Source organism: Jatropha curcas, chromosome 5 (assembly GCF_041381405.1).
Source record: "Jatropha curcas cultivar XTBG-Jc1 chromosome 5, XTBG_Jcur_1.0, whole genome shotgun sequence".
NCBI lineage: Eukaryota > Viridiplantae > Streptophyta > Magnoliopsida > Malpighiales > Euphorbiaceae > Jatropha > Jatropha curcas.
Window position 1 is genome coordinate 25,395,232 of NC_143155.1, and position 12,921 is coordinate 25,408,152.

A 12,921-nucleotide genomic window follows, 5' to 3' on the forward strand; every position below is an offset into this window, starting at 1 on the left:
TTCTGAATTTTTAAATAATCATCTTTTCTATTTTTTTATTTTTATTTTGCAGAGAATATTAGCTTTTTTTTTATCTATCCAATTGTGGGAAAATATGATTTTGTTTACAATTAAAATTAATTTTATAGTACCCCGAGAGGTGAGAGGGGATAACAATGATCCCTTCTCCCTTAACCAGAAGTCTTGAGTTTGAGTATGAGTATGAAGTCATTTTAAACGCTCAAAAGGAAGCGCTTTGCCTCCTTGTGGATTTGCCCGGCACGAATCTGAATTAATTAGACAACGAGTTTCAAACATCGGACGGTTAAAACCAACAAAAAAAAAAGTTTTGTAGTAGTAACTGAACTCCTTGCAATATTTAATCGACCAATTTATTTTTATATGTATTATTATAATTTTATGATCTTTTATATTATTTGATAAATATTTAGTTAATCATCCATTAGTCCATCAAATCCATATGTCTATTTCTCACGATTAAATCAATTAGAAGTGCATAATCTTTCTATTTGCTTAATTAATTCTTACAGCAACAACAGGTTCATATGCGAAATTTCTTAGTGGTTTCTAAAATATTTTTAATTTCCTACTAGCTACTAGAAAATATTATCATTATTATTTTATTTAATAAATAATTGTTGGCCTTTCTCCAATGCAATGTGCAAGTCGTGGATGCTTGACTCATTTAGTCAACGCTTTGTACTTAGTTCATCTCTCTATACTATACCAACTGCAAATCAACGCCAATTCACACACCATCCATTTCGCCATGTCCCCAGATCCATGCACACGTGTGCCTCTCCCTCTCTCTCTCTCTCTCTCTCTCTCTTAATTATGTGTGCATTAACAGCAACTCGCACCTTATACATTAAGATTTCTGATAAGATCTTGTCTCCTGATGATTCCTTTTCCCCAACTTGACTTATTTTTTCATTTTTGCCCCCCGTTTTTTTTTTTTATATTATAATACGCATTTAAGTAAGTATTAATTTCATGTTTTATTTAATAGCATGAGAAAAATATATTATTTGGCAATATATTTAATAAATAGTCGTTTTTAGAATTATAAAATTAAGACCGACATATGAATATACCATATGGTATGATAACTATTTTTTGTTCCTTTTGCAATGCAAATTGCAGATAAGATGCATGTCAGCTGTGATTTAAAAGGAAAAATGTAGGAGAGTTCGTTGTTTTACCCAGTTGAAGATAGCAGCACTGAAAAAGAAGCAATTACCAGAAAAAGAAAAGAGGTGAATTGATTGGCAAGAAGCAAGAGGACCTTTGCCTTTTTTTATGTTGGGGAATCTCTTGCTAGCTAAAATCCATATAAAATGTTATTAAAAAAATTTCAATATATAGTAAGTATTTTGTTTTCTTCTTATTAATGCACTGAAAGGGAGGGACAGAATGCTTTTTTTTTTTTTTTTTTTTTTTTTTAAATATAAAAGTTTGCAGGAGGGCATTAATTTGCAAGGTCACGAGATTCCATAAGAATAAGATAAGTACTGTATAAAAAACGAGAAGAAAAACAAATGAAGGCCAGATTTTATTTTTCCTTAATTCTTCAAACTATACATATATAATATTATTACACATTTTACTAAGACATGTTTGAATTCAATAGATTATTTGTACAAGTCATAAATTTAATTCATAAGAAAATATTTACGGCAAAAAATGGTTATAATCCCGAAATAATATTAACTTTTAATTATGGTAAAGTAAAAGTAATAACAAGAAATTCAATTTGTAATTATTAAAATATTGGCATTAAGCTTAAGCTAAAATAAATGAGATATACGAATTTTCAATTCCTATGCATTCACATAAGGTTGCAAAAGCTATGAGATAATATAACATACAGTAGAAATTTCCATTAGAAATTGGTAAATAATTTTTACGTGTGTGTAATTTAAAAATATTTTTATCTCGAAAATAGCATTTCAACATGTTATTCTATTCATCGGATCTTGAAATTGCTGAAAGAGAAGATTTATAGGAAGAAGATGGTTAAGGTGTTGAATACCATGTTTTGGGTTTTACGTTGTATGTGCTGTGTCCTAAGATTATCGCAGACAGACACACACTTGGCATACATGCAAGGCGAGCCAATATGGAATTCTATGCTTCTCACGTGCAATATCACAGATATATGATTTTCTATTTCTGTTTCCTTTTCTTTAAGATATTTTTCATTTATTTTAAGAAATCATAAGATTAAGAAGTGAATTTCGTATTAATTAGTATTAATATAAGTTAATTAATTTTATCCAAGATAAATATCAAAATTTGTCCAGTTATAAATTGTTTTGCATGTCACACGTAATTAAACTTTAATACATATAATGCTTTTCTTTATGGAATGACCAGATTTTATAATTGAACAATTCACTGATTTCCTTTATATTTTTTTCTTTTTTCCTTTTTTTTAATGTTGCCCTTGTAACATTCTTTAATTTTTCTTTTCAAGGTTCTCTATTTTTCTTCAACATTAATTTTAATAATTAGCTAGGATGCTCATGTTTCATGTTGTCTTATCATGTAATTAAACTGGACACATAAAATATTCGATTATATTTCTTTTTTTTCAGAAAAAAACTATTATAATGAAATATTTAATATCTAATTGAAAATAAAATAAAAATCTCTATTAAAAAAATATTTTATTATGGAATATCACTTTTTTTTTTTTACTAAACAAAAAAGTATCATCGGTCTATTGATCTCAGATATGTCCACTTCACCTAAAAGAGAATAGTACTAAACTACTCATCCTAACATCAGTAGATAAATATCACTTTAGCAAAACATTGATAACAAAACAAGTTTTATGAGAACTATTGTTCTAGACTTGACAAAAGGAAATAAAAAAAATCTTTATTTTACAATACATAACAAAATATAAAGAAAACAAATTAAGGATTATTATTTATCATAGGAAAGCATCTTGAAACAAGATACACATACCTAACATTTGTATTAAAATAACTAATTATTAGGATTAAGCTAAGCTTGCTCATATAAAGAATCAAATCACGTTTTAATGAAAACAAATTATAAAATTGGATTTCTTGCATTTGCTTTCTCGTGGGTCACATGGATATTTTTATTTATTGGCTACGACGAAGGAAACAACCTACAAGCTAACATAACACAGTGTCCATCCAAGTGCACCACTGGTGTGAGTCACTCAAGAGTACAATGTCACGTGGCTAGCTAGCTCTACTAAATAATATATTTGCATGGGAGTTAAATTTTTTAAAGCTCGTGAAAACTGAGAAAAGATACCTTTATTATTATTTAAAGACAAACAAGCACCTGGCTGGCTTTAGTAGATTTGATTGACTTTTTTGTCGTTTATGTGTTTGTGTGATAAAAAGGAAATAAAAAATAAAAAATAAAAAGACAAAAGAAGATGCAGCCAAGAAACTGGACTGAGAATAGTGAAGACTGAGGAAGACAAGACTCTTGAGCAGTTAAAAATGGCTGCAAATGCGCTGGTAAAGGAATCTATCTAAAAGAAATGCCAAGGGAACCTTCTTTTGCCTTTTCAACTTGTCTCACCGCCGACAACTGAGCCAACCCCCGTACTATTACTTTGTACAAATACTGTATTTATATTATTAATACTTTTAGTCTACTTTTGGAGATTTACCTTTCTTCTTGGGCCCATGGGCTTTGTTTTTAAATTCATTGAATTTTGTATCCAACTTAATAACATAACGGGCTATACAGTAAAAATAACCTTTTTTTTAAGGTATTAAATTAATAAAAACAACTATATGATCGAGAGAAGTCGAACTCAAAATTTCAACTCTTCAGATAAGTGAAAAAACTAACCAGATTATCACATAATTAGCTATTATTTAACAATCTTTTAGAGTATTAGAAATTTAAGATATAATATTGAATAGAAGAGAGAGTTATTCTCTAATGTATAGTCTACAATGGTGTTGTAGTCCACCTGAGTCTCTAGTGAAAAAATAAAAAAAAATTAATAAAATACCATTTCTGAACAGGTGAAGTTTGTAATGAGACTTGATAGTGTTTTGTACCCAAAAATTCTAAAGTAGAGGATTAGACTTGATAATCGGTTTTTAACCCATGTAAATAGCTCATCCATTCTTTTGCCAGCTTTATAGGAATTCTGGCCCAAAGCCCAAAGCTTCTCATGGGCCTTTGGACCCTGTTGTAGTTGGTTCGTTTTCAAGATTCTAACAGTTCTAACACTTAAAACTAACTGTTATTAATATAGTCTAAATATTGATTTTAATTGTTAATGTATTTTCTTATCAAGCATTTTACATATATATATTATTTTACAAGGTAATGTTGGTTCGTTCTTAATGTCTTATTTTTGTTTCAATATATATATATATATATAATAAATTTAAAAGATTTTCTTAAAAAAAAAAATTTGTATTGTTAATTTTTTTTTTCGAAAGGTGCATTGTTAAATTGTTGAAAATTTCAAAGTGAAGCGCTAAAAATTAATAAAGTTAAAAAAAATCATTAACCAAAACATGCTTTTAAAAACATAAGAATATAACTAAATTTATATGTATCACTCGTGATATATAATGAATAAAATTAAAAAGAAACTATTGTTTAATTCCTGGTATAGTTTGATAAGTAGTCTGATAGAGATCTTAACAAAACTGCAATTAATTAATTACCTAGAGCAGCGAGTTATGTATAATATTTTTTTCAGAATAAACGTTTTAACGAAAAAAACATACTAAGTGATAGGGATGAATTAATAAAACTTTTAAGAATATTTATAATACATTTCAAATTATAACAGATTATATATACATTTGTGGTAAGAATTTTAGTTATGAATGTGGATTTTGGTAATTAAGGACTCTTGATGATTCTCTTGACTAGGCTTTATTTTATTCAAACGGATACAAACACTGTTCAAACTTAATTGATTGCTCCGACTTTAATATTGCTCGGTCCTTAGGTTTGTTTTAAACAAATTAACAATCTGTTCCTATCACTAAAAAATATTTTTTTCAATATATTTCATCGTACGGTAAGTTTCTGCTCTTGCCACAATTGTCCAATTGAGTCAAAAAATGATTTTATTTGCACAGTTATAGACACAGAGTTATCTTGCCAAAAACCCAAATAAAACTCCATCAGTAGCCGTCAATTTCACCACCGTTATATCCACAATCTGAGAATTATTTGGTGACAAAGGAAAAAGACAAGGGTATTTCAGTCTTTTTATTAATTTAGCAGAAAAAATTGAAAATATTAACAGATGAACAGAATAATTAAACAAAATTAAAATATAGGAATAAAATAATATATTTTAAAACTATAGGGGCAGAATAATCAATTTTGACATAATATGGGCTCGTTCCGTAATTTTCCCTATGTTATTCCATTTCCCACAGAGTAAATGGCGCGTACGCTTTTGAATTTTGTAACTGGAGAAGGCGGGAGCACACAAATAGTAAAATTGGAAGGAAACTGAATGGCGGGTCTTTCCTACATAAAACCAAATAAAAAACAAAAATAAAAACCCCATTTTTATCGATTTAATTAACCCACATTCCTCCTTCCTCCATTCACACAGGACATCTTTCCTAAATTACCCTCTCTCTCTCCATCTACCTCCATCTCCATCCACACCTCTCTCCATGGATCACCAAACAATCACCGCAAGAAGGAGCTTGAAGCGGAAGCTCGAGCCAGAATTCCACGAAGATAGCGATCATCGCAAAGTTCCAGCAACCGACGCTGAGGAGACTCGTCAAGATCTGGCATGTGATATTCAAGCCCAAGTTGACATACTTAACTCAAGCTTCTCTTCTCTCGAAGCCGATCGTGCAGCTGCCAAGCGCGCTGCTAACTTCCTCTCTCAGCTCGCAAAGAACGGTAAAAGTTCTGTTTCTTATATGTTCCTGCGATGTAGTAATTCATTCTTAATTACTAGCTTATGCCTGCACGTGTAATTTGTGTGTGAATTCTCTGTTGAGATCTATAAAGAAAGGTCTTAGTGTTACTTGTTGCTTTCTATTTATTTTCGTTGTGCCTGATTGATTATGCAGTGGTTTAATTAAATGATTATTATGTTTTTGGTCTTTGTGTTTCTTTTAATGATTTAGGGTTTAATAGGTTCTTCTTAACTTGCCTTTCTGCAGAGGAAATAGTGAATTTGATCGTGGACTGTGGTGCTGTGCCTGCGCTGGTGATGCATCTTCAGGCGCCACCGCCTTTAAGAGGTGAAAGTAGTTCAAAAGCGTACGAGCATGAGGTGGAAAGAGGCAGTGCTTTCGCTCTTGGACTTCTTGCAGTGAAAGTAATTGAACATATTGCATTTTGCGTTTATTTCCTTTTAATTCTTTTGATTGGTTGCGGCATAATCTGTACAATTGTTGTTATACCTTTGCCTATAGTTGATTTTTGGTTCTTTCGAGTATCTTGTCATCTATCCTGTTGGTTAATTGCATTATAAAGCTTAATATAAAATGTTTACAACTTAGTTTAATAAATTCATCAATTATTTAAAGTTGTACCCACAATTGTTGTGGAGTTTATCCTTTGAATTGCTAGAGTGGTTTTAACAAAATTTATAAAAGGATGGAATTGTATTGATATCTACGTTATAATTGGGATTCTATGCTTGTTATGGACATCAGGGGGTTGGACTTTAGGTGTCTTGTAAATTGTCTGTGATATTTATGGCTGGACTTGGATAAATATGTAATACCTGAGAGTGTGCTGGTCAATCAATAGTTTCAACTCTTATGTTGAATTTGGGCATTGATTGCTTTGGCTGAATTAGAGGCAAGATGAGGTAGACGCTAAGGCTTGTTGACTGGGAAATTTGGTTGTTGCACATTTAATTTTGACTTAATATAGTTTCTCATCGCAATTTGTTCCATTTGTTTCTCTGCATCTGCCGTCAGATCTTTCCATGATTGATTATTCCAATCATTTTTAGTCTATTTTCATATTTTATTGGTTAGATCTCTCATGAGTAACTATCACAACAATTGGTTTCCATGCTTTTCTGATTTGTTGGCTCACCTCTTTTGTTTAACCTCATGACCTAGTTCACAAATTTGCCTTGGTTCTTTCTTAAGTTTCTATTCTATCTCCAACTTTTCATGGTTGAACCTTATTAATAATACTAACTTATTTTATGGTTGAACCTTATTAATGATAGTAACTTAACCTACAGCTATGCATACGTTAAATTTTTTCTACTTAGCCCCTAATTTTATGGTCTCTCTCTCTTTTCTATTCTTTCTAATAGCCCGAGCATCAACAACTCATAGTAGATGAAGGGGCTTTACCCCATCTTGCGGACTTGTTGAAGAGGCATAAAACTAGTGGTAATTCTCGAGCAGTCAATGGTGTCATCAGGAGAGCAGCTGATGCAATCACTAACCTTGCTCATGAGAATAATGCCATTAAAACATGTGTCAGGTTTGCTTCCTTTTTTTTTTTTTTTTGTCATTAATCTTATGCTGTTATAATCTCCTTTATAATATTGTGGATAATATATCCAGGATTGAAGGTGGCATACCACCTCTTGTTGAATTGCTTGAGTTTGTTGATGTAAAGGTACAGAGAGCAGCTGCTGGGGCCTTACGGACCCTTGCATTCAAAAATGATGAAAACAAAAGTCAGGTAGATGAGTTTTTTCAGGCTTTTTTTTTTCACAAATGTCTATTGGGATAAAGGAAAGGTTGGGGTGGGGTGTTGTGCCTTATGTCAGCAATTCTGTTGTTATGAAAAGCTAATTAATAATTTGCAGATTGTAGAATGCAATGCTTTACCCACTCTTATTCTGATGCTCCAATCAGAGGATACTACCATACATTATGAAGCGGTTGGTTCAATTAAAATTTTTGGTAGATATTCTTTTGTTTGCATTGTGGAATTAGCCATTAGCTGACTTTGCAAGAGGTTTTCAGGTTGGTGTGATTGGAAATCTTGTTCACTCGTCTCCAAATATAAAGAAAGAAGTTCTTCTTGCTGGAGCTTTACAACCTGTAATTGGATTGCTTAGGTAGGAACGAACCCTTCATCCTTGTCCATTATGTTTAGAGAATCATGTTTTACAATTCTCCCTTTCAATATGCTGTAATTGCCCATTATAAGCATTTTGATCTCTTCCTTCCTTATAGTAGTGATGTGCCACTAATCAAATTAGTTTGACAGCTCCTGCTGTTCAGAGAGCCAAAGAGAAGCAGCTTTGCTATTGGGTCAATTTGCTGCTGCTGATTCAGATTGCAAGGTAAACCCGAACCTCATTTATGATTTTAAGGCTTAAACCATGAAACTCTCATTTGTACAGAAGGGGTGCAACATAGTTACTGGTGCTTGCTTCTAGAAATGCATTGCATTCAAACATGCATTATTTATCTTGTTATTTTTTTTGGGGATGGGAAGGGAGTCGGATTGTGCCAGTGTTTTTCTTTTTAATTGTCACAACAATGAGGTTCATGATGTAGGTGCATATAGTTCAAAGAGGAGCTGTCCGACCCTTAATTGATATGCTCGAGTCTGAAGATGTGCAGCTTAAAGAGATGTCAGCCTTTGCACTTGGGAGGTTGGCACAGGTTATTATATCTTTGACCTATTGCCTGGCCATGTTTTACCATGACACACGCATGTGCATGAGTTTCTCCTTTTGTGAGACAGAGAGGGCAGTGATTGGAATAGAATCGGTAGCTGAATCATATGGTCTAGGCATTTATCTGTTCTTCTATATTCTAAAGAAATTGTTGGGCATATCATATACATGGTTTTTATTTTTTAATGTTTCAAGAAAAAGGTTAATGTTAACATGTTTTACTTGCATAAATTTAATGTAGCATGTAACAAACAAAATAAGTGCACCATTCTACTGTATTGGTATTACTATTATAACATCTAAGTTCATAATATTTATCATTTACGGAAATGGTTTTCTATACCTTTTCTCACCCACAATTATTGGTTCCATCTTCTGAAATTTTAAAAAATTTTGCTCCTGTTTATTAACTTTTTTATCTTTACAATTTTTTTTCTAAATCCTTGCTTCTTTCTAAATTTAGGAGACACACAACCAAGCTGGCATTGCCCATAGTGGTGGCATAGTGCCTTTACTTAAGCTTCTTGAGTCAAAGAATGGAACTTTGCAACATAATGCTGCTTTTGCTCTGTATGGCATTGCAGATAATGAGGTATGGCTTATTTTGTTGCTTCATTGCCTATTTTCTTTTGTATTCCAGTTAGTAATTTACTCAAATGCAATGTACCGAAATTTTTCCTGGATTTATCAACAGGACAATGTTGCTGAGCTTGTCAAGGTTGGAGGTGTTCAGAAACTCCAGGATGGAGAATTCATTGCTCAAGTATGTTTATTTGACTTGCAGTGGCTACTTTTTGGTGCTTGACTGACTTATCTGATTGTTCAATTGATTGATGATTTGGAAGATTGTTGCTGTCTTCCTGTCTCTGATTATGTTCATTCTGGTAAAAATTGATAACTTATTTTATTGTTATAATGTGGTACTTGCAGCCAACAAAGGATTGCATTGCAAAAACACTGAAAAGACTAGAAGAGAAGATTCATGGGCGAGTGAGTTGTTTAACTGGCATCTTTGCCCATCCTGTATCTTGATTATCAATTTTGTGTATCTTTCTGAATTGTCAGTTAGGATTATTGATTGAGAAATTGGTTATTGGGTGTAAAGATATAATGATTCCCTTATACCGTTTTTCTACAGGTATTGAACCATCTCTTATATTTGATGCGGGTTGCAGAGAAAGCTATTCAGAGACGAATTGCTTTGACTCTTGCTCATCTATGTGCTCCTGATGATCGAAAGGCCATTTTTCTTGATAATAATGGTAGAAGTTTTGCATCTGCTGATTCTTATTGTTATTGCGTTTGTTTCTTCAGCAGATACATTCATATGGGATTTTCCTGCAGGATTAGATTTGCTGTTGGGGCTTCTTGAATCTGGAAATCAGAAGCAGCAACATTACAGCGCAGTGGCTTTGTACAAGTTGGCTACCAAAACCACTTCATTTTCTCCTGTAGATTCTGCTCCTCTATCACCAACCCCGCAGGTGAATTCCTTTTATTTTTTCCTTTTGTGCATATGTAATCCTTCATTTTCTTTTTCTTAGAAATCTTTGGGCCATAGAATTTTGATGTTATACCTTTCTAGTCAGATGGTGGTGCACTAAATTAAAGTGTCTGCTAGGTGATTGTTATTGAGGCCAACTATTAGTCTCTTGGTCAAGGAGTGTTGAATATTAATCATGATGATAGTCTTGGTTTGGCAGCCATCAATTCATCTATTGTGTTTAAGCATTTAGTGAGGGCAAAGACAGCAATTGAAAGAGTTATTATTTTCATTGCAGGTATATTTGGGTGAGCAGTATGTTAACAATCCTACACTGTCAGATGTTACATTCTTAGTTGAAGGTAAGAAATAATGTTGCATATATAATTTTGTAATACTTTATGTCATGACATGTTCTGTTACTTTTATTGATGAAATCATTGTTATAAAGTGCTTGATCATAATGCTTTTTTGCCAGGTCAACGGTTTTATGCACATAGAATTTGTCTGCTTGCTTCTTCAGATGCTTTCCGAGCAATGTTTGATGGGGGTTACAGGGTGAGAATTTATTATTATTTTAAAAGCTCACTTTTGGTGTATGCTTTGTTATGAATTTGTAAGTTTATTCTTGTAACAGCCTCGGCCTAAGTGCCCTGAGTATCTTCGCAAAAAACTTGCCTCAAAATTGCTAGCCTAAGTTACTTATATTTGTAACTCTCTCTATTCCCCCCGCTAATATGGGACTTTTGAGCCAAGCTATTCAAGCTTTTATGGAGCATTGTGGTTTTTCCATCATTGCTCTTTGGCAATCTGATCCCTAAGAAATGAATAGAGAGGAGTAGGAGCTCTAATCAGAGTTACTCAATTGCTATTAACAGATGTTGCTTTAGCTGATCTGGTGCAATTCTCGCACCCTTGTTTAATGTTTTCTTGAACACCAGATAAAAGGAATTAGCTGTTGTAAGTGAAAATGGTTTAGAATCTCTGATTTATTACTCATGAAAAAAGGAAAATGAAATTGCAGGAGAGGGATGCAAAAGATGTAGAGATTCCAAATATTAGATGGGATGTCTTCGAGTTAATGATGAGGTGCGAACTGTTGACTTTCTTTCTTAGGTATAAAAGATAATTTGCAATCTGCTTTCTGATAATCTATTGGTTTGTGCTGTGCCTTTAGGTTCATTTATACAGGATCTGTAGACGTTGATATTGATATTGCACAGGATCTTCTTAGAGCTGCTGATCAATATCTTTTGGAGGGCCTTAAGCGTCGATGCGAATATACCATTGCACAGGTTTGCTACGGTTGATAATTTCTTTTTTAATTACACTTTCAACAAATTAAAGTAACTCTGATGAATTCTTGTCTCATGTCAAGGATATTTCTGTGGAAAATGTTTCGCTTATGTACGAGTTGTCAGAAGGCTTTAATGCTACATCACTGAGGGAAGCTTGCATACTGTTTATATTTGAGCAATTCGATAAATTGAGCTCCAAGCCGTGGTATGTTATTTCCTTAGTTCTCTTAATTATCTTTTATCACCTTCCGTTTAATTTTCTCTTGAATTTGATTTCGGTGACTGTAAATTTACTACTGAGAATTTGCAGGTGTTGTCAATTGATCCAACACATTATGCCTGAGATACCAAATTACTTTACAAAAGCACTTACCAGAAACAATGAAGCTAACATGAGGTAGCTGTAGATGATTCACCTGGGTTTTGATCTTCAACTAACTGCTAAGATGGTAGCAAAAGATGTACAGAAATTGTAGACTTGAGCTAGGGCAGCTAATCCAACTGGCAAGAGTAACCATGCCAAGCTAATTCAAAAGGCAAGAATAACTATGCCAAGATAATTCAAATAGCTAGAGTAGCCATGCCAAGATAATTCAAAAGGCACAATTTTTTCTTACAACCGACCGACGCTTGATCACCACATTGGGCCTGTGTCTCATTTTGATATGATATTGGGATTAATAGACGTACTTGCTGTAAATTCTAGAAAGCACTCTTTTTCTTATTATGGTTGCAATTGTTTTCATTTGATGGAAGGACCATGATTCAATCTGTAATTATGATTAACATTACCCATTACGCAATATTTATATATTTAAGAATTTAGCCTATTTTGTGAAAAATCTATATAGATGGCTGGTTTATGTGTGAACTGTGAAGTGAGCTTGCCGCAAAATTGAAATTTGTTTACCCATTTGGATGAAGTGACTTTTAATTTTTCTTTTAATTTTTTTTTTTAATATAGCGCATTACAATAAAACAAATAAGGATTTTGATATTAGTAAAATATTTACCTATTAAATGACAATTATCACTTTTTATTATTGTTTTATTTTTTTAATGAAAAGAAATTAATGCTCTTGTTTGTATCAATTTTTATTATTATTACTAAGTTTGCCGGTTGAGTTGTTTTGACTAGCAAACTAAGATTGAAGCAGGTTTTTGGGGGCTCATTTATTATTTACATTCCGTCTATAATTCGATTTTGTAAATCAAATAATGAAAAATAAATTTTTATTGAAATAATAATATTTTTAATTAGACACTAAAAAAAAATAAAGTAGTAATAATTTTTTTAAAAAAATAAATATTTTTATTAGTTTGATTCTCAAACGGTACTATAAATCACTGCATGCAAGTCTAATCCGGTCTTCCAAGGTAAGCTACAGTGAGAGAAAGGTCGAAGTCTCGAAGCAGATTAGTTGTAACGTTACCCTAATCCCGCTCCCACGTCCCAACCGACACAATGGGCCGGAAAAATAGTTTTATCATGTTCTCTTAAGTTGGGCTAACCGGATAGAATATAACGGGCCGGT

General features: G+C 32.5%; 1 protein-coding gene across 1 annotated transcript; it reads left to right on the forward strand.

Moving 5' to 3' along the window:
* The first annotated feature begins 5,538 nt into the window (after positions 1-5,538).
* Positions 5,539-12,216, forward strand: LOC105649992 (ARM REPEAT PROTEIN INTERACTING WITH ABF2). The gene is made up of 19 exons (XM_012236849.4): positions 5,539-5,895; positions 6,162-6,319; positions 7,280-7,452; positions 7,536-7,656; positions 7,784-7,858; positions 7,944-8,038; positions 8,191-8,266; positions 8,484-8,591; positions 9,069-9,197; positions 9,300-9,368; positions 9,536-9,595; positions 9,744-9,867; positions 9,950-10,089; positions 10,387-10,450; positions 10,567-10,646; positions 11,113-11,177; positions 11,266-11,383; positions 11,467-11,591; positions 11,697-12,216. The coding sequence occupies exons 1-19, from the start codon at positions 5,658-5,660 to the stop codon at positions 11,785-11,787; spliced, it is 2,109 nt and encodes a 702-aa protein (XP_012092239.1). The 5' UTR covers positions 5,539-5,657; the 3' UTR covers positions 11,788-12,216.
* Positions 12,217-12,921: the final 705 nt, after the last annotated feature.

Excerpts from the sequence above, each read along its gene's own strand:
- LOC105649992 (XM_012236849.4), top strand. The coding sequence starts at position 5,658 with ATGGATCACCAAACAATCACCGCAAGAAGGAGCTTGAAGCGGAAGCTC. Across the intron at positions 7,859-7,943 it reads CTACCATACATTATGAAGCG|GTTGGTGTGATTGGAAATCT; the intron begins GTTGGTTCAATT and ends AGAGGTTTTCAG. Across the intron at positions 11,384-11,466 it reads GCGAATATACCATTGCACAG|GATATTTCTGTGGAAAATGT; the intron begins GTTTGCTACGGT and ends TCTCATGTCAAG.